The sequence below is a fragment of the Aythya ferina genome (genome assembly GCF_964211825.1).
Source record: "Aythya ferina genome assembly, chromosome: 9".
Lineage (NCBI taxonomy): Eukaryota > Metazoa > Chordata > Aves > Anseriformes > Anatidae > Aythya > Aythya ferina.
In genome coordinates, this window is record NC_140305.1 from 26,165,310 (window position 1) to 26,186,286 (window position 20,977).

The window sequence follows — 20,977 nt, forward strand, 5'->3', positions numbered from 1 at the left end:
GAAGCTGATGCACTGTAAATAAAATTACTCTTGTTATCAACTTCTAACTAAACTGTCTATGAAGGATGTACTGGAGAAAATTGCTGCATTGTTAGAGACCCTTTTCTTGGGGTAAGAGAAAAACAGATGTCTGTAGTGATTTGTATGTTTGAAACTGGGAAAAAAAAATCAACCAATGCTGTGGGAATGTCACGGGGTACCTCTGCTGCCAACAGTAAATGCTTCCTCCTGGCACTTCCTCTGATGCTACCTGCTTAAATAGGTTTACTTTAAATTAAATTTAAACCTAGTGCTGTCACAGTGCTTTGCTTTTGTTTTAAAAAGCAGGAAATTCTCATCACCTGGTTCACAGCAGATCCTGGCCTTTTTAGTGCACCAAATTACTGGAAGTTTCAAAGTTCCCGCATCCACAAGGGGGCAGTGTACAGAGCTCTTCAGCAGCCAAACTGAAATGAAATCGTAATGTTTTTACTTCCCCAAAAGCTTCTGTGTAAGGTAATTAAATTCCTGGGGAAAGGGGGAGTTGCATGGGATGTTAGGGATACAAACAAGGAATAACTTTACCTCAAAGCTCACTATTAGGAGCCTGGTCAGGATGACAAAGAGATTAAAATAGCAAGTAAGGCAGAGTTACTTAAGGGTACAACTTGGCGTTGCTGTGATACGAGTCCCAGACCAATTTTCTGCTTACCTGCGATGTTGGATAGGTTTTAGCTTCCGACTTTACTGAGTGGTGGAAATGCTTCATCTGCAGAAGGAACTTTTTCTTTTTGGGGTATGCTTCTCAAGCTGTCCATTAGCAGAATGCTGCTCTGTGATAGTTAGACTCTAATCATGCAGTTGATAACTTCTTGGTCACTGTTCAATTCTAATATAAATAACCAGGCATGCAGAGGTGAGGTTGTACACTAATCTGCCTTGTCAGTATTTTGAAGCAGAAAACTGACTTCTAAATTGAACTTAAGCCAGTGGAGAGCTGGAGAGGAGGGAGGGGAAAAAAAAAAAAAAAGACCCTGAAATGTTAAAAGGTCAAAAGTTAATCCCTAGTATAAATGATTCCAGGTGGAATATTTACTCCAAAGACCAAATAGCTGTCCTGGGGTTTTAGGACTGGGTTTAGCTGACTTAAGCCAGGAGAGCAGTTCTGTGGAGGGAAAAGCATTACATTTAATCTGAACAAATAGCTCGAGAGAAGTTGACCCTGTTTCTTTCTCTCCCACTACTGGATGTGGAATAGCCCCTGATTGTGTGAGGAGTTTCAGCATAGGAGGAACCGCTTGCTGGATGCACAAAGCTTGAGCAGAGAGATACCTTTCATCTTTCCTTCCTACAGCTGTATCATCGGGTGGATCACAAGTGTTCCCAGTAAGTTGTCTATTTCTGCTGTTTTCGTAGTGGAATGGGCTGGTCTCGCTATTTTAAAATAACTTGTGGGTTGTGCGTTAAGCTACCAAGCAACGTAAAAGGATGTCAAGCAAAATTAAATGGCAGCTAAGGTAACTTGGTCCTGAGCAAGAGACCCTGACTGCTTCTCTCTAACAAGATCTGCTTTCACACAATTTCAAAACCCGCCTAAAAACTGCAAATGTGCCAGGAAGAAAGAGGGGGGTGCCTTTTTCTAACTGACAGTGAAGAAATCTGTATGTGTTTGTTAACAACAACTATCATACAGTTTATTGCATAACTTACTGAATTGCTTCAGCTGTTTGAAAATTAAGAATGTCTTCATATTAATACTTGCAGACTCTTTGCCACTTTTAACTATAAATGTTTCCTCAACTCTGCATGTCACCAAATTACTGGCAGGAACGCTGGTCACAATGCTGGAAACAATTACAGAAGTCATGCATCTGGATCAAATAGACTTTATGAAAGGAAACTTAGTAGCAGAAAATGTGTAAAGTTTACAAACTCCTAGTAGTAGCAAGTTTTAGCTACTGCCAGCATGAAACTTGGAAGGCACACGCTTCATTCAAAGAGTTAACATTGCTTCAGTACCTACAGGATAGTGACTGGAAACTTAATTTCCATAAAGCAATTCCATTCTTACTTGTAAATCCTGCAAAATTGGGTTCCTGTATTTATTCTCCTTCTTTGGTGTGCTCCAAAGGTAGGGAGAACTCTGTGTATGACAGTTTTAACAGCTTGAAGAAAATACCTTTGATAGACTTCTAAGTGTCTATAAAACAATGGTAATTACTGTTACTCAAAAATGAGAGATGTGGGAAACTCGAAATGCAGTCTGTTGGTAAATCCATTACAGAAACTGTGCAGTTTGATGGAAAAGCATATGGTCTGGAGTCAGATTTTGTATTGGCAATACTAGATCACAGTAGAAAGAATGTCATCCTTTGGTAGTTTTTAACGTTAAATGTTGTCCCATCTTGAGAATTTTTATTTATTTTAAGTACATAAGAATAAACTGGCTATAAACTAATATACATTCTATTCTGACCATCAGTTATTTTGTAAATTATCGTTAAAAGCTCCCTTGGTTGGGCTGCTGCTGCTGTAACTTGTTCCTTAAGACTTTCAGGGTGGGAAGTAGTAGAAGGGTAATTTTTTTATTCAATATTATGCAGTGCCTGTACCCCAGAAATAAAATGACTTCCAGGTTGAGTGTCCGTGCCGTTTGGAGTCTCGGGCACTGTGGATTACGAGGAGGTCTTTCCTGCTGTTGAAGTGGACTACGCATAGGTCCCGTAGTAAAGTTGCAACGTGTTCTCATCCATCACCACAGAAATTGGAGTATTGAGACGGAGAATCTTCTTTCAACAAACATGAAATTGAAACATAGACCTTCATGAGCTTGGGGCAGGGGAGTGGGGGAACACTCTGATACCATGGACAGCTACAGACTTTGCTAACCCAGGAACCATGGTTATCTTCTGTGCATGGAAAGAGGAGCCCATGCAACTCTGGTAGTTGGTTTGGCATTGAAATCAAGACCAAAGTCTGAGGGCTTCGTGAGCTGCAAGGGTTGTTTGGTTTTTTTTTTGCAGTGACTGTCTGTTACCAATCAAGTTCTGTGCATGGCTCTCATGGCACAAAGCTTTAAAACCCTTGCCCGAGCAATGCTGTGACAGTAAACTTCTGCTCCATCTGTTATGTGCGGTTACTCCCCTACTTACAAATGTCCTTTTTTTTTTTTTTTTTTTTTTTTTTTTCCGTAGCTGCGTGCCCAGTTTGCTTCTTTCTCATTTAAACTGTCACTCTGACAGCTTTGGACCCCTTCAGACCATGCAGCTGATACCTGGTGTTCTGCTGCCTTTGACAGTACTGACATGTAACGAACCAGAAGCATGGTAACCAGCAAAATTAGACATCTGTGGTGGAACCAAAGCCTCAGGGTGCAGCTTGGCTGTATCGTAGGCCTGCAGAAGCGTTTCCTTGGTGAGTGTTGCATTTTCTCCAACTATATCGCTTGTTCTTATCATTTTCATTTTTCAGCTGCTGTTTGTGTGCATTCTGCCCCATGAACACCTTTTAGAATTGTGTAAATACAGAAATACAGACTTCTGTGGTTTGCCCCCTAAAAAAGTATGTTCCAGATGACTTGATTTGTGCTGAGACAAATGCTGCCCGTGTTGCTATGCCTGTTTTATTTATGTGGACTTGTGGGATACCTATTTTTTCCTAGCTACTCAGCTTCAAAACTTTGTTAAATTTTCATATTTCATCCAATTTAGGTCTCAGAAATGTTCTCTAGCAGGTTGTTACTGCAGCAGATGGTACTAACATGGTTAGAAGGGGGCTGTCTCAGGTTAATGTTTCCACAGTGGCTCTGGCACTAGCACATTGCAGACTGCCAGCTGTGCAGATAGAGCAGTGGCCCATTGTCTTCATAGCAATTGGTCAGATGCAGCATTCTGCTCAAAGATACAACTTGTTCCCTAAATTTAATTTGCAAAGATTTGCACTGTGATGTAGTTAATGCAATGCTAGCGACAGAACATCTGTGCGGTTGGAGCCTCCTCTGTACATAAGAGAGAAGAGCAGAAGAAACTTTTGGATGTAAAGATTTGTATATTTGGCTTAATATTTTTCTTGTTCAAATAGTAAATAAAATAATTAAGATATTTCTGTAATAGGAAGTAGATTACTGACTTCTCAGTGACCAGTTAGTGAGTGCTCACGTTCTGTGTGGAGGTTCATCTCTGACTTTCTATGAAATGAGCTATCGTTATCTCGACAAACCCACATCAGGTGGTTCAGTAATGACCCATCTGGCATGACGATGTGGTGCGATCCTCCTGCCAGTACATCGGTCCTCTGAGAAACTTTTCTGGTGTAGTTTTCAGCTGGGTCCTTAGCAAGCCCACAGAGCTGCGTGAGCGTAATGGAATTGTAGGAGGTCACCTGAGTGATCCTGCAGACTGGCCTACCTTCTGAAACTGCTAGGGGCACCTGGTGATTTCAACAAAGACAGTTTTCTGCCTTAAAAGGATGAGACTGTAAGGTGGTAAAAAGTAAAGGGGACCTGTGGGCAGCAGTTCTGGCAGTTTACCCCCAGATCCTTATGAAACTAATGCTGTCAGATGTACTGGTTATTTACATGGCAAAGTAGGAAAGCAACAACTAGCACCAGCACTGGATTGATCATATTTTATCTCATGCCAAGCATGATAAGAAAAAATGTGCACCTGCAGTCTTGTAGCATCCTCTTGGTCTGTTCCTGGGAATGGTCTGGGCATGTGAAGGAACCAAAGGAATGCTGTTAGCAACAATTCTACTTTGGGATGTACGGAATAGTCAAATGGAATATGAAATGAAGCAACACAGTTTGAGGAAAAAATATACCATGTTTGAACAATAAGAAAAACATTTATTTGCAAAACAAACATATAAAATACAATCCTACTGTAACAAGACCAATATGCAAAATTGCCCCCATATGGAAATAAAGCCAGCATAACAAAATCCTGCTGCTTTAATCTTCACTATTTCAGTTCTACAAATCTAAGGCAAACAAACCTAAACTGAACTAATTATTTGAAGAACCATATCTCATATTTTGGAAATTTTATAATTAAATTATTTCTTATTTTAGAATTAAGCATTTTGACTTTTTTTTTTCCTTCATCTCGCTTTGCAGTACTGCATCTCTTCTGGGAAGGATGTCTTCTTTTGGAAGATTTCAAGACATTTTACTTCTGTTTTCAAGTAAGGAATGACCTAATGCTTCTCCAAACCATTTTTTTTTTTTAAAGGATGGCTTTGTTTTACAGCATCTTAAGTCCCTCTCATGGCAAAGCAAGAATTTTATGGAAAAAATCTGATGCATAAGGATAAGATAAATATATTACTGCGTAGTGTCTGGATAGTTGAGTGGGTAGGTCTCAGAAGGTAATGTAGTCAGTACCTCCGTGAAGAGAGGAGCTCTTGCCTATGTCATTTAGCCTTTTCCTCTATTAAATGGAAATTTCTTTTTCCCATGTTGTCTTTCCTGTTTGGGAGGAATTACCTCTTCCATTCTGGAATCAGTTTTCTTTTGTAGGATGGGGATCCTCGGTGACATCTGGGCACGTATTGCCTTGTTCGGGGGTCAGACCTTCCTCTAGCTGGATGCTGCTTTCCTCGTGGGTGAGGTGGGCACCTTCCTCTGCTGGGGGTTCAGCACCTTCTAGCTCGTAGGGCAGACCTTGTTCTGCTTGGGACTCGGTTTCCTTCTGGAGGAAGGCAACGCATGCGGCCAGGGGTAGGCCGGTCTCAAAGCATTGTATGTTGGTAGCGCTGCTGTGCTCGTCCACAGGGACCAGGTGTGACCGCTGCCGACCGGTGCTGGCGTGGCAGACGGTCACGGAAAGATCAGCGTGTGCCCAGGCGGTGTAGCTGCAGCCAGTCGCGACGACTGCTAGGGCACAAGCAAGGATACAGAAGTAGAAGCTGGAGCCGAAGACCGAGGAGTGGCCTAAGAGCTGTGGGTGCTGAGCGGTGCTGAGGTTGTCCCTCGTCAATATCCAGAGACCACAGGATGAGACCACTGCAATGGCAGTGAACAGGACGACGAGGCCGTGCAGGAAAGGGGCAGTCACCCTGCCCGGCTTCAGCCCCAGGATGTCGAGCAGCATGGCCCCGCAGCTGCTGAGGAGGGCCAGCAGGCAGCAGAGAGCTGTCAAGCTCATAAAGGCGAGTCCTGCACGGCCCACGAAGTGGCAGTTGGAAGAGGGTTCTATTTGATTAAGGACACAGATAATGCCCAGCACGAAATGGAGCGAGTCCATTCTGACCACAACCCAGCTGGGGTAGGCTGTAGTCGTGCATATAATCCCCAGGACTAAGCTCTGGATTACAGCTGCCTCCAAGCTGCCCCTTCGCCTTCTGCCTTTCTTGGCGTGCAGGTAGAGGGGACACATCGCCACTTCCGTGGAGCAGGGCAGCGGCTCGGAAGGGGGGAGCATGGCCATGTCTTGGCCCCCAGCACTGGGCCCGTGGGCGGCCCTGCCTCAGCCGGTCTGGGTGGTAGAGCAGGCAAGAACTCCAGGAAAAGCACGGTGCTGAAAAAGAGAGAAAAGCAGTTAGTCCTGCTGAGAGCAAGTGCTGTGCCTTGTGAGAAAACCCTCGTGATATATGCCCAGGGATGGTGTAAGCCCGGGCCCTGTATCAGGCATACTCAGAAGCAACTGGAGCTGCCAGGTAACATGTCAAATCTCACATGATATTCGTATTAAGTCATCCAAATTAGCTGAGTGTCACTAAAATACCTGTATATTTTGTTCCCCTCTGTCACCAAGAGGAGAATAAAAGTGGTATATTTTTAATCCTTCCACATTTGCTGTTGGAATGCAACCTACCTTCTGTGGGGACTGCGTGGAAAGCCGGAGTAGGCAAAGGCATGACCACAAGGAACATGTATTAGAAACTAATTAGATTCAGGTAGCAGAAATAATCACCAGCCAAGAGTTTTTGTAATAAACCCCATGAAGCAATATGAGAACTTGAAAATGTATACTTCCTTAGAGCCTTTTTCCTTTCGAGCTGGTTGTATGTGGATGACAGCCTTTATACTTCCACAAGTAGATAGTGATAGAAAGTGCTACAGTGACAGAAAGCACTACTCAAGGTGAAAATAGTGAATAATTCTACATGATAGGATACAAAGAAGCTAATTGTTGGATATTGGATACTGAAGTGGTGTAACTAACATCAGAATGAATTTAAGGCTCATATTATCATAATGAATTTCCCTCCACAAAGACTAATTACAGTTAAACGTAGGATTATAAACTGCATGCCTATCTGCTAAAGTGTGATGGTTAATTCATTATAGTATGATATTTCTATTATTCCAAACACAATGCCAGATGTTTCCCAGATATTTATGTAAGGTCCTCTAAATGCCAGTTTTAAGACAGATGTTTGGGTAACTTTTGAATAACGACATGGTATGATTTACATTACAACGTTAAAGGGATTTCTTTTTCAGATGCTCTGTAAAAGTCACACCTGAGAACACCTTTACAGTTTTGGTTTAGTGTAGTCTCAATGGATTGTGAATAAGCATGGAATATTCTGGAGTATGAGAAGTCTACACATTGGGTACTTTAATTGATTTACCAGTGTAACAGATGGCAGGCAGTAAAACACTGTCAGTACCAGTAATCCTAGTCCTTTCACTTTCTACTGCAATCTCTGGTTTTGCTCAAGGAGAAGACAAAGTACAGTCTTCATTATGACTGCCCATTTTTGAAGTATGGCAGTGGTAGTTTTACTTCACTTAAACTACCTTCACTGCCTTTAAGAGCCAAGGTAGGTAAACAAACCTAACATTAAGCTGAACCGTAATACTTACCTCCTTTTTTATTATTATTTGTTTATTTTGTATTTTTCTGATTAGTTACTTGCCAAAGGTCTGTTCCTGACCTCCCTGCAGCAGATGTCAGAGGACTTCTCTCTCTTTTTCCAGCTTCAGGGTGAATTTATCCCATACTGTGAAGAAAACGGGTGTGGTAAAGCGCCGGATTGCAACACTGACACAAAGGTGTGGACAAGGAAAGCAGGGCTGTACGCCGAGCTGTTTCCCTTTTCATTAATGCCTCGTGTTTTGTTTCATCACTGCTGATGACGACCTCAGGTGTGTTGTGCCTGATTAGCCCTCCTGCTTCTTGCCATACACTTGTGTTTCTTTCCCTCAACCTTGAAAATTCAGTCACGTATATAGTGTATGTATATATTTTAACTCCAGATGACTTCTTAATCACAAATTACCATTTTTAGATGACTTCTTAATCACAAATTACCTACGGTTTGCACCTTGCACCCAGCCCCAAACCCTCTGAGGCGCCGCCCCAGCCGGCAGAGGAGCCGAGTCCCCGTCAGCCGTCCCGGGTCCCGCTCCCGCTGTGCCCAGAGCCCCCCACACGCGGCGGGGGGACCTTTGGGGACCGTTAGGGACCGTTGGGGACCGTTAGCGGCCGTTAGGGGCCGTTCCCGCCCGTTACCGTTCGAACGGCGCAGCCCGGAGCCGTTGGGCGCCGCCGCCCGGGCGCATGCGCGGCTCGGGGCGCTGAGGGGAGCGGCGGGGCCGGGCCGGCGGCGGTGAGCGGAGGGCACCGGGGGGACCCTGAGGGGACCCTGAGGGGACCGGGGGGGCTCTGAGGGGGGCGGAGGAGCCGGGCAGGGCTTCGTGTGGTAACCGAGGGGGGTAACGTAAAGGAGGGGGCTCGGCGGGTGCGACCCCTCCTCGCTTCGCCCCCCAGCGAGGAGAAAGGCGGAGAAGGGCGGGCTGGAGCCCCTGTGTGGGGACGGGGCTGTGACGGGGCGCGGGGTGCTTGTGGCGTGAGGGACGGGAGGGAGGTGCCGGGGGGCGCCGCCTGGCCTGCAGGTGTTGGAGCTGCGACCCGGCCTCTATGTCCCGGGGTGAGTTCTGTCAGCCTTCACTGTGACAGCAGCCTGGAAGTGGGGGACTCTGGCCGAGTGTCGCTTCACTTCTTACTTGGGTTCTGGTGCTGGTGGTACAGGACTTCACGGTGCCCTACAGCTCGGGGGTTTATGGGGCTGGTTTGGCTGAACTGTGAGGCTCCAGGTCCCTTTGTGGTCCCTTCCCCTCCCTGGCAGAGCGCAGGGAGCCCAGCAGCACCCAGCTCTGCCTCAGGTTCTCGTGTAACGCCTCCATGGCTTGGCTGGGCTGTAACCTGCTGCCAAACTCATCTTTTAAAACCCTCCGGAGCCAAATGGGGTCTGTCAGCTTGTTACTGCTGCCTTTTATTGTAAAGCAATTGCTTGTTTGTCCACCTAACCGCCGGAGAGGCTGGATTCCAGATAGAACTGTTCCTAAACAATGGCTTGCATAATTAACGAGATGAAGGGTGTCTGGAATAGGTCAGACACCCTTCACCCTTCTCTAGGTCAGGAATGCGGTGCTGTCAGTGGACACGCTCTGTTACTTTGGCCTGCTTAAATGAAAGCTGTGCTGGGAAAAAGAATACCCGTGAAGTCTGTTCAAAGAACATCAGACTAGTTAATTTTTGAAACGTAGTTGTAGCAGGTATGCTGCTGCATTACATGCTTTCATCTCATCTATAGTATCATTCATTAGAAGAAGATAAAATGCCACAAAGCAGGCCTTCGGTTAGGAGATTTCTGAAACCTGGCGTGTTACTGGCACAATTACTCTTTGAGTTTTTGTAACGTCTTCCAGTTTGTGATTTGCTTACACTGACTCTCCTCGTATAAATGCCTACGTACACGTGTGTATTTGCTACCAGAGTTGTTTGGAGTGTTTAAGGAAAATACCTGCTTGGTACAGGAAAGTGTTTATGAGCTTCCTGCCTTTTCTTTCTTTCACTGGGAAACTTTTTTTCCTCATTCTTTGCTTAACTATGGTGTTAGGTCATCCTTATTTCCCAGCAGCTCCATATCCGATAACCATCTACTAACTCATTTCCCCATTGTTCATGTGCAGGCTGTTTTCTCCACCCTGCTGCCGGTGATTTAGGCACTTCTACCTTCTGCCTCCCCAGTACAGCTGCCGAGTAATCATCTGGAACAAACGGAAACAATACAGGGCACCCACAGCGAGGATCACTGCTGGCAATCAGGGTAATGGTTTTAAACTTCTGAATAACCGGGCAGGAGAAGCCGGGCCACAGGGGTTGGGGACAGCAGCACTGCACAGCGCGGCAGCTCCCGCCTGGGTGGCCTGGAAGGGGAGGAAGGGGGCCTGAAGGGCAGCGGAGCTGCGCAGGCCTCGGGGCTGGCCTGACTTGGACTTGTTCCTGCTCGGCTCCAGCAGCCATGCTGCGATGCGTGACTCCGTTAGGGCTGTGCTGCCCTGCCAGCAGCTGCTTGCTTTTCAGAGCCTGGAGGTGGTTTGTGAGGGTGCTAAGGAAAGCCTGAAATTGGCTCCTTCGCTTCTCTGGTAGCAGGCAGGTACTTTGTAATTAAAACCATTTTTTGAAGATTAATTTTATCTTGCCCTTTATGTAGATCAAATAATGTAGACGTTACGTTTGTAAAGAAAATTTCCCTCCTGTAACAGTTTGTTTGAAGGGAACTTACAGCCCTAGATTTAAGTGGAGGGGAGGGGGAAGAAGTGGCATTAGACATAGAGGGTTTTTTTAAGTTGTGTTAATTACACATCTATGGAAGAAACTAAGGAATGAGGGTACTTGCTAAGGATTCTTTTTTTTTTTTTTTTTTTCTAACCATGAGCAAAACCTAAAAAGTTAGTTAAGTTGAAGTAACTGTCCTAAGATTCACAATGACTCTATCAATATATACATTTAAATATATTTCCTACTGTAATTAATAATAATTAAAAAAAGCTTATGTAGCCAGTATATTAGATTAGTTGCTTTTTCTGGCTTTTTAAGGCAGAAGTTGGAAATATGTGAGTAGACAGTGTTCACCTATGTGAAGATCATTAGCTTAGCTCTTTAAACAATCAATCACTTAGTTTTTTTTGTCCTTTTTCCCCTTGGCAATGAAAATGCCAGTGTAGGTTAGGCTACTGGTTATTAAATTTCACATTGAGGCCTTTAGGTTAATAAGACAATTTTAAAGGATTGTAAAAAGAGTTTAAATGGTTTTCTCTTTTTCTTCTGTAGGACATGCATCACTTTGAGGAAGAGTTAACGTGCTCCATCTGCTACAGCCTGTTTTCAGATCCCCGTGTTCTGCCTTGTTCCCATACATTCTGTAGAAATTGTCTGGAGGGTGTTCTTGATCTGTCAGGCAACTTTTCCATTTGGAGACCCCTGAGAATTCTTCTGAAGTGCCCAAACTGTAGGAGCGTTGTTGAGATTCCTGACTCTGGCACTGAATCGCTGCCGATCAACTTTGCACTGAAAGCTATTATTGAGAAATACCGTCAGGAAGATCACTCTGATGTTGCAACTTGCAGTGAGCATTATAGGCAGCCGCTGAACGTTTACTGCCTTTTGGATAAAAAAATGGTGTGTGGGCATTGCCTTACAATAGGAAAACACAACGGGCATCCCATAGACGACCTTTACAGTGCCTACCTAAAAGAGAAGCAGTCTTCTGGAAAAATTCTCGAGCAGCTGACTGATAAACACTGGGCTGATGTATATTTGCTTATTGAAAAGCTGAAAGAACAGAAATCCCAGTGTGAAAGCGTCATTCAAGATGATAAAAAAGTAGTGGTTCTGTATTTTAAGAAACTTAGCGAGACATTGGAGCATAAAAAACAAGCTCTGCTCTCTGCACTGGATGAAATCAACAGGCAGGTTTTGGAAGAATATGATCCTCTCATTGAGAATTTAAAAAAAATGAGGGAAGAACAGCTTGAATTAATGTCACTGAACACATCTATTCAGAAAGAAGAGTCCCCACTTGTTTTTCTTGAGAAGGTGGATGGGGTGTACCAACGGCTAAAAGCTTTGAAAGAGAAGCAGCTACCGGATGTTAAACCTGTCGAGATCTACCCCAGGGTTGGGCACCTGTTGAAGGATGTGTGGTCCAACACCGAAATTGGTCAGATCAACAAGATCCTTACTCCAAAGATAAAACTGATTCCAAAAAGGAAATTACAGATCAAAATCAGGGAAAAAGAAAGAGTAAAATCTGAAGAACTCCCACCGGCTGTAAATTTTCTAGCAGTCATTCTTCTTTTTGTAATAGCAGCGATAGCTCTGTTTGCATTTTCCAAACTGGTGTCATCATTTGGTATTGAAACTGTTTCCACTTACATTTCAGAATTCTTGCTCTCTATTTATCGAGGTTTTTGTGCTCATTGGCAGACTATAGTGGATGCACTGTGCCATAGATTTAATCTTACGGTGAGGTTTTTAGGGATGATTGTTCCTCTTTGGCTATTTCAATGATTGAATTAGAACTTACTGCAGGAATCCCCAAGATTTATTTTTAATTGAAGTTTCTACTTAATAGCCGGGTTGTTAAAACTCTACGCTTTTTCTTTCTTTTCCATGTTCTTCCTTTTTCTTTATAGGTTTTTCATTGAACATGTCTTTTTGGTTATAAATCTTCTCATTTAACTAAGAGTTAATCTGCTCACACAGCAAGTAGGTAGGTGGTTGGTAAAACTGGAAGCTGGGCAGAAGCAATGTCTGCGTAAGAAAGCTATAGGCAGCTTCCTGATTGTAAAAACTCAAACCTCTACATTTTTTAGTGGTAACATAATCTAATTATGTTTTTAATAAATACACTGCAACATTGAAAGTTTAAAAAGAGCACCTCAGGCTGCAAAGTGGCTGGACCTAGACAGGTCAGTCGGTTGCTAGCTCTGGTGTACATAAAGCTTGCATTTAGTGTTTTACTGACCTCTTTCTAACGGTAATTTAACTGACATACCTGACTCTCTAATTCATATAGTAATGGACCTCATTTTGGATGTTGCTGGTTACCAGTGACATGATTTCATCCTTTTTTATAATCTGTTGTTTTTTTAATCTCTTTTAAATTGTTATCTCCAGTTTACGGAGCAGTAGCTGCAGTACTCGTGGTAACGTATTGCATGCAGAGTTTAGTGCCAGCTACGCACAAATCAGGAATTTATTTAGTCTAACGGGGAATTTGCACCACTTCCTAGAATGAGCCTTGGGTTGTTGCTGAAAGAATATGCAGTGAAAATAGATACATATTGCAGTAAGTAGCAAAACTCCCTTTGAAATTGGTGGTACAAGGATTTCAAATGTCAAGAGCCCTTAAACAACTTGAAAATGAGTAAATTTTCAAGCTTTCAGCACAAATAATGGAGGTCTTTACCTTGACCTAGAAGAAAAAATGACAGCATTTTGTTCTGCAATCAAATAATCACTACCACGCTTTTCTTCGTTTGAAGAGGTACGAAGCTGTGCTCAGCAGACAAATTCACAATGGCAGCAGCCCTTGACCTTCAGTTATTACTGAGTCAGCTGTGATCAAGCAGCCTTTAAGCACTGCCGTTAGAACAGCAGAACACAGAAGTTTATAATGAACTAATGATTTTATAAAAACCAAAAATGGGCTCTTTATATGCCTAATTTTGACTTCATAAACATAATAGTATATTTTAGCATAGCAGCATTCCTTGGGTGCTGTATTGATTATTATTTAAAAACATACGAGTTGTTTAAATAGTGATTAGTTCTGGGGGTGGCCTCTTGCTACGTGACACGTTAAAACCCGTGCGCAAACCCAGACTTGCGCGTTGCATCCAGCAGACACTGGTGGGGGCTCCTGCGAAATAGCAGCTGCTGCCACTGCCTGCAGCGAGGTGGGAGCCAGCTCAGTCGCCTGACGTGGTGCTGGTGCGTTCCTTAAGCCTAAACGAAGTCTGAAGGATATTGATGTCCTCCTGTTGCTGCATTGCTAAAGCATGAAGCGTATCCGAAGGGCTATTGTGCAGCACCCTTCTCTGCAGCTTGGGGTTTCTGTTGCGTGGATCTGACTGAAAGGTGTGACCAAGCAGTGCTCCAGAGGAGTGGGCCTCTGCCCGGTTCTATAATTTCTGCTTCTGTAATCTGGATTTATAGCGTTACAAAGTCAAATCCCAGTGATACCACTGGTCAGAGTTTGAAATAGTGCGTAGGTGTATCTGGGACTGGATGAAGTGGCACGTTAATTTCCCGGTGACACTTTGGACTCGGGCTGTTTGTTGTTCTCTAAAGCCCTGCTAGAAGGCTGTCATCTGGCATGTAAGTCTGAAATCCTGGTGCTAACTGTATGCCTACCACGAGGCTTCTTTTTTGACTTACCTTCCTGTCCTTTATTTTCCTAACTTTTAAAAACCTTATGGAAAGTTTATAATGAAATTTTATTTTTCCAGACAACACGAATTTATAAGATGCTTTTATCACTGATTGAAACATTTAGTACTTGTACTTATGTACCATATATTTTAATAAATTTACATAAAATAAAATGTATTCTTATATTAGGGATGGTTAACACCTTGATTTCTTTGCTGTACAGAGTCTCCCTCTAATCCTAAACAGAGCTGGAGCATGGGGCTGAGCTGGAGCCACGCGACAGGAGCAGCAGCTGTTGTTGGAGCAAGAACGAGGGTACGCAGTTGTGCTGGGTCTGCTTCATTTTCTTCCACTTGCCCCATTTTTTGTAGTTTGGACGTGGTGAAGGGTCCCTGAAGCAGCAGGCCCTTTAGTTGCTTGATGCAGATTTGGTGTTGTTTTGCCTTGTCCAGCATGGGCCCCTTTCAGTTCTGCCCGATGGGGTGGTGGGGTCATTGTGGCTGCGTGCCAGCTGCCCACCCCTTCTCTAAAGGACGGGGCCAAAATTTGGCAGAGGAGCTCGCGGGCTGGGGTAAGGGCAGGGGCATCACACAGCAATTACTGCTGCGGCCAACGCCAGTTCACCCTGGGGAAGGTTAAGTGACTGCTACTTAGTGCAGGAGTAGATAGTGAGAACTGAAAGCAAACTGAAACCATAAATTGAGCCTCGAGCTGTACTTCAAGGTGTTCTAGAGTCAGCTTGAGATGGGGAGAAAAACCTCAGAACTGCACAGCGTGCATGGCTGGTGTTAGGACGGGTAGGAAATGCCTTGTGTTTTTGTCTTCTGCTGTTGTGCACTTCACTGTTGCTGCTCTGTGATTTCACACAGTATTTCACTGGGTGCGCCACTCCCCTGGTCAGGCCCGGGACAACAAAACCCGGGATAACCTAACTCAGGCTTGTTAAGCGTGCTTAGTGTGAAAACGGCAGAGAGATGGAAATGTAATCAAGGACTAAGCACAGAAAAAACAAACCATCGTTCTAGAACTGTGCTTAGCAAGCTTTTCTACTGACAGCCATTTTATAAGCGCATCAGTGGTTAATTATTAAGGCAATAGCAAATAGTTGGCTAAGCCCTGCTGACTAACTGAAGTGACTTCAAGTAGCACGTAATGTACAATTGTTTTCTGACCAAAGGAGTTGCTGACACACAGCAGTGAAGAATCTCATCCCAACGCATGAGCCATGTCTAGTTCAGGGATCAGTTATTAGCGAAAAGATGCCAGGTACTGGCCTGACTTGTGGAGTGAAACACAGAGCTCCAGTACTTGAAGTACAAAACAGCTCTGACTCAAAGCACAGCATAAACTGAAGCGCTAACGCCGAGTGTGGAAAACTTCCTGTAACAGCTGGGCGAGCAACAGCAGGAGGGTGAGGATTTACACAACCTTGCCTCTGCACTGGGAATCGTTCAGCCCTTTGTGAAGTGATGGTAAGAGCAACAGGTGAGTTACTGCGGGATTACTAACTGACAGTGCCCAGCATGGCTGCAGATGGTTTGCTGGGCCAAGGGAAAGCAGGAAGAGTTGTCCTGTGTAACTGCAGGGAGATGAAAATAACTAAAGAGCCTTTGAAGCTGAGTCAATTCACTGCTAAACAGTTACAAGTGGCTAATTCCCAGACCGCACAGCTTTACGACAGCAGCTAGAAATCCAAGTCCTTTCCCTCTTGAATCTTTATACTATAAATGTAATTTTATATATGGACTTCACTTACTGAAACTTAAAAAAAAGCTTTGATTTTAGATTATATTAATATAATATGATATTAAATATATATAAGTATAATATAATGTATGATATTGCATAAGTATGGTCTTACTTTGATGGCATTTAAAAACAATTTACTTAGAGTAAAAACAAAAAAACAAAACCAGGCCTTTGTAACTTCATGCGTGACCCAAGCATTGACATAAAGCTTGCCCATGGAATATTAGAATGCAGCTAGGTATGTAATTAGAGAAAGGTCTGTTTTTTCTAATCAGTTCATATAATTAAGACCCCCATAGACTGTATAATAACGATAAAGGAATTTATTTAGAGACTGGTTTTATTAACAAGCTCAAATAGAAGCCTTAAAACCTAGAGGAAAAAAATCTCAATATACAAAAGTTTATTAGAAAAGACACAGTGAGCAGCAACAAGAATGTAAAGAGACACTGGGAAGTTTTTTGTTCATGCTACATTTGAGCTATATTATGTACAACACTGTGGAGGTTCAGCCAGTCCTTTAGATGCAATGACTTTTGGGTTGGTTGCCACACTTTTTGTGGTATTGTTAGTCTTGTATATTCCAATCAGTCTGTCTGCAATCTCAAACATGTTGTTTCGCAGGGAGATGATGATAAATTGTGCATTTTTTGTTTGCTCCTGAAAAATAAGTTATTTGCATTAGCTCGTAGGATTTCAGAAAGCTACACGTTCTTGTATGGTGTCTGTATGCAGGTTTTAGGAGCTGTGGAATTACTTGGTGATAACTACGCTGATCAGTCACGGGATCGTTAACAGATCGACAGCTGATGACTGCTCAGAACCTCACAACATGCTCTTAGCTTGCTTGGCTTTCTGACTTAAGCACGAGCTTCCCCTGTTTTCCCCTTTAATAGCACTTTTTTTACAAGCAGAGAAGAAAAAATCTTGGGAAAAAATAGACTACAGTAGTTAAATACTTACATAGATGTAAAATGCTACAATAGACACGTTTTTGAAGTCAAGTGCTGCATCAATCTCATCCATAAAATAAAGCGGTGTTGGCTTGTAATGATGAAGTGCAAAAACTAGCGCCAGTGAACTTAGAGTCTTCTCTCCTCCTGATAAGTTAAATATTTTCTTCCAACTTTTCTTTGGAGGCCGAACACTGAAAGAAAGTTAGAGTTTGGACATTATTTCTGTTCACAATCAAAATAAACGCGCTGTATGAAAAGCAAGTCAAGAGAGGAGGGAGTTCGTGGAAGACACAGACAGCTGAAGAAGCCAGACACACCGTGGATGAGCTGCTTGATGGTCAGTCCTCCACAACCGGGAGGCAGTGAGCTGTTCACCACAGGTAGCTCTCGGGGTGCTCACACAGTTGGGTGGTCAGCTGGTGTCTGAACTAGAGCTGTTGTAGCACTCAGCTATTCTCTGGGGGAGGCCTAACACTTAAGAATTGCTTTTTAATTATCTTTCAAAAGTGCTATTCTATTATGTAATGAACGTACTCTTAGGACCATTTATGACAGAACAATCCCCACTTACCCGTATGACTGACATGATTCCCCAGGCAGAGTTAAATGACTTGGGAATTAACAAATCTGGGAAATTACTTCAAAGTCAAAGCTTTCTAACTGCTGCTAGTTACTTATTTCTCCAAGCAAAACAAATCTCTTCATTTTTCAATGTTAAAAAGTTTTGGCTTCTGTCAGCATCTTCCAGTACTTGCTAAGAAGTAAGGCTACCTTGGTTTGCTGATGACCACAGAAAACTTACTTTAAAGAAAGTCAAAAAAGCAATACAGCAAAAAAATTACAGCACTATCAAGTACTTTGACAAACCTAAACATGATTCCCTCGGAGAAGGGATCCAGACTGTCTACAAGTTCCAATTCAGCATCTCCTCCCAACGTAAGCATCTGGTAGTTTTCCTTCAGTTTATTTGTTATTACGTTAAATCCTGCCATAAATTCATTTAGCCTTTGTTTCCGAAGATCTTCATAAGCTTGTCTAAATTTGTCTCTCTTGTTGGTTATTTCATCCAATTCAGCCACACGGTTCAAGTATAACTCTTCCTGTAAAAAAAAAAAAAAAAAAAGTGTAGTTAAAGAAACTGTCTCTATTTTAGATTTTAAGTTTTTTTTTTCTTTTTAATATAATTTGAAAACTCATTTTCCCCTGAAGGACTAACAGCTTTGAAACAAAAAAATAGACAAGTATCAAAAAGGCGAATCCTACCACTACACGACAGTAATTCAGCTTACCTTCTTCTTGTATTCTGCAATAGCACTGAGGTTTGGTTTCATTTCATGACACTGGGCTTCCAGCAGAGCTATCTGGTTAGTGATAATATCTGGATCCTTGATAGCCTCAAGCTCTTCTTGACTGAGCACTGGAAGTTCTTCAGGTGGCTTATCTTCTATGGCGTGCAGTGATAATTTTGATATCTAAAATTCAAAAACAGTTTCAAGAAAACTTTAAAGATCACATCAGTTATCACATGAACACGTTTCAATAACATTTGCTATATTAGTATATAGTGAACCTTCGAGACATTCCACGTTTCTTCACTTAATTCTCTTTAAGTTGCAAGAAAGACAACAAATATCCTTTCACCCTGTTGTTGTGTTCCTGAAAATCATACACATCATTCTTAGAAATGTGATGTTTCTCTGTAATTGCACCAGTAGCAGATAACAAGATCATCTCTCCTAACTCCACAGAACTTTAACAACTGTGTATTTAATACCTGGTGTGTGCAAGATTGAAGTTTCCTCAATTGCCTTTGCTTGCTGTGATAGCTGCCCTAGCTACCCTCAAATGTACAAGGCTACAAAGGGCACTGAAAGATCATCTGCTGGTCTAGATCCTTCTCTTTCAAATTTAAATTTGGAGTAGGAAGCAGACACAATACAATAACAATGTATCTTTATGATCTCCAAAATTCCAACTAACACCGATAAATCATGAGTTGGTTTTTTTTTTTTTCCTAAATTATCTGTTTTCTTCTTCATGGTAACATTAGTCTTTTGGGATTTCATAGATCAAGTTCTCTGAACTAACAATTTCCTTACCTCTTTTTGCCAGTATTTAATCTTTGATTGGTGTGTAGAAATATGACCATGAATTTGTTCGATTTTAAGTTTTATACTGAGAGCTTCCTTCTGAAGTGCATATTCATCCTCTTGAATAGCACCTATCTCCTGGAGTAAACCGCGATGCTCCTCCTGAACTGCTGGCAGTGCTTCCTACAGAAATGACAAAAGAAAGGCATTAATCAGTCGCCTGTGAAGCATTACCAGTTTCTCAGGTTTGGTTTCACTGTGTTATTCACAGAGCCTACTCTCCACAGTCTTAAGTACTGATGTAACCAAATACACTCTTGTAATTAGGTTGACCTGATCACTGAATACTGGAACACCACATGTGAAAATATGCCACAGATTACGCTCTTAATCTAGATCTGGATTAAACAAATCCTTACCTGAAAATCAGACCATTTACTAGGACTGCTTTATTTTTTATTTAAAGATCACCTTTCATTAATGATTATTTTTCAGTAACAATTAATTTTGTAAGAATGCACACAGCATATTGTTGGACAGAGAAAATATTCTTTGCTGTTTAAATCCCATATGAATTTTTGGAGAATGAGTAATAGAGTAACTTAGAAAAAAGGCATTAGGACAGCGTCATCAAGTCTGAAGCTCAAATTGCTTTTTAAATGAAGCTATTAGCTAATGCAACCAACCCATTTCCATATTGCTAGGGGCTGCCTGGGATGTCTCAGGATGAAGTGTAACAGACATCAGCAATTAGGACACCTTTGGCACAACAAATACTATCTACAATTTATTTCAGAGTGCATTCTCTATGAAGAAACACACCAAATAAACAGTATGCTTACTTCAGCTTGCTTGCGCTCATTCATAACCTCAGTGGCTTTGTCTTCTAGCACAGTCAACTCTTCTGTTAAGTCTTTAATTTCTTTCTCGTTATCTCCAATTTCCTTCTCAGTGCGAAGAACAGCCTCCTCAGATTTTTTCATGTTTCTGAATGGATACCAAGATGTTTGTATACTTTACAGGAGTGCAAATATGGCATAACGTAATCCAGAAACACAATCATAGAAAGCTTGTTCGCTAGCTGTTCATAACCCAACGCGTTACAAATAGTCTGTTTGAGGTCAGTCAGTTTAGAGAAAGAGTTTATGACCTCCTCCCCTCAGTTTTCCTCTAGCCATAAAGAAGTGAACACATCTCTCCTGAGGCCTGACAAATCTCCCCCATGAAGATAAAGATTTAACGGTAACCAAACATGACTTGTGGCTATACAAAATTGCTAGGCTTTAAAATTGAACACATTGATGTCTACCATACCTTTGTGCGCTCTTGATTGCTACTTGGGCTTTAGTAATAGCTGAAGTATGTTCATCTATTTCTTTGTTGATCTTATCAAGTTTGTCTTGGTGTACTTTAAGTTTTTGATTACTGGTATCAATTATGAGCTTATGTAATCTTTTAACTTCACTTTCCATTTTACCAGCTTTTTCAGCAACACACTCATAATCTGTCACAAACAAAACGGGGTTAATGTCTTTATGCTGTCTCACCAGGCTATTGCAATACATCAACGTTCATGCGACACAAAGCTCTGCTGTGTTAATACTTTCGGAAATGTACATGTTTCTTTGTACTGCAAAAAAATGTATTTTTTTTTTTTAATGGGGCAACAAAAAATACTACACCCATCCTTCTGACAACTGTTACATGACCAAAGCATTTTGGTGTAAAGCATCACTATAACGTTCATACACTACTTAAATACATGTATAATACAGAAGCAGCAATATGTTCCAAGCTCATTCTTTGCATTCTTTGTTTTAAAATGCTCAAAGGGGCAAAACCGTAAGAACTAGTCACTACTGTTCAGTACTGCTATGACCACTTCATGCTGAATAGTACGATAGCCTACTCCACCTTCAAGCTTTTGCTTACAACTCAACAAAACTATCCTGGTGAGTTGAACAGCTTTCAAAAATTAAGATACCTGGCACCGTGGTATTTTAAGGGGAAAACTAAATAAAATAAAAGT

The 20,977-nt window shown here is 42.2% G+C and overlaps 2 protein-coding genes across 7 annotated transcripts in view; one reads left to right on the forward strand and one right to left on the reverse strand.

The window, feature by feature from the left end:
• Nucleotides 1-7,827: 7,827 nt before the first annotated feature.
• Nucleotides 7,828-14,343, forward strand: TRIM59 (tripartite motif containing 59). 2 transcript variants are annotated; one of them, XM_084529762.1, is made up of 3 exons: nt 7,828-8,074; nt 9,905-10,041; nt 11,049-14,343. In XM_084529762.1, the coding sequence occupies exon 3, from the start codon at nt 11,052-11,054 to the stop codon at nt 12,285-12,287; it is 1,236 nt and encodes a 411-aa protein (XP_084385888.1). In that variant the 5' UTR covers nt 7,828-8,074; nt 9,905-10,041; nt 11,049-11,051; the 3' UTR covers nt 12,288-14,343. The 2 variants fall into 2 exon arrangements, with proteins under 2 accessions (XP_084385888.1, XP_084385887.1); XM_084529761.1 differs by lacking the exon at nt 7,828-8,074 and adding an exon at nt 8,477-8,538.
• A 1,947-nt stretch (nt 14,344-16,290) lies between these two features.
• The window catches only part of SMC4 (structural maintenance of chromosomes 4), a 32,413-nt gene continuing 27,726 nt past the window's right edge, over nt 16,291-20,977 (reverse strand). For all 5 annotated transcript variants that reach the window (XM_084529550.1, XM_084529546.1, XM_084529548.1 and 2 more), the window contains exons 18-24: nt 20,263-20,452; nt 19,791-19,935; nt 18,958-19,131; nt 18,148-18,330; nt 17,726-17,958; nt 16,866-17,049; nt 16,291-16,562 (exon numbers count right to left, since the gene is read on the reverse strand). In XM_084529550.1, the coding sequence (XP_084385676.1) occupies nt 16,389-16,562; nt 16,866-17,049; nt 17,726-17,958; nt 18,148-18,330; nt 18,958-19,131; nt 19,791-19,935; nt 20,263-20,452 (1,283 nt within the window). In that variant the 3' untranslated portion in view covers nt 16,291-16,388. The remainder of the gene's footprint in view (nt 16,563-16,865; nt 17,050-17,725; nt 17,959-18,147; nt 18,331-18,957; nt 19,132-19,790; nt 19,936-20,262; nt 20,453-20,977) is intronic.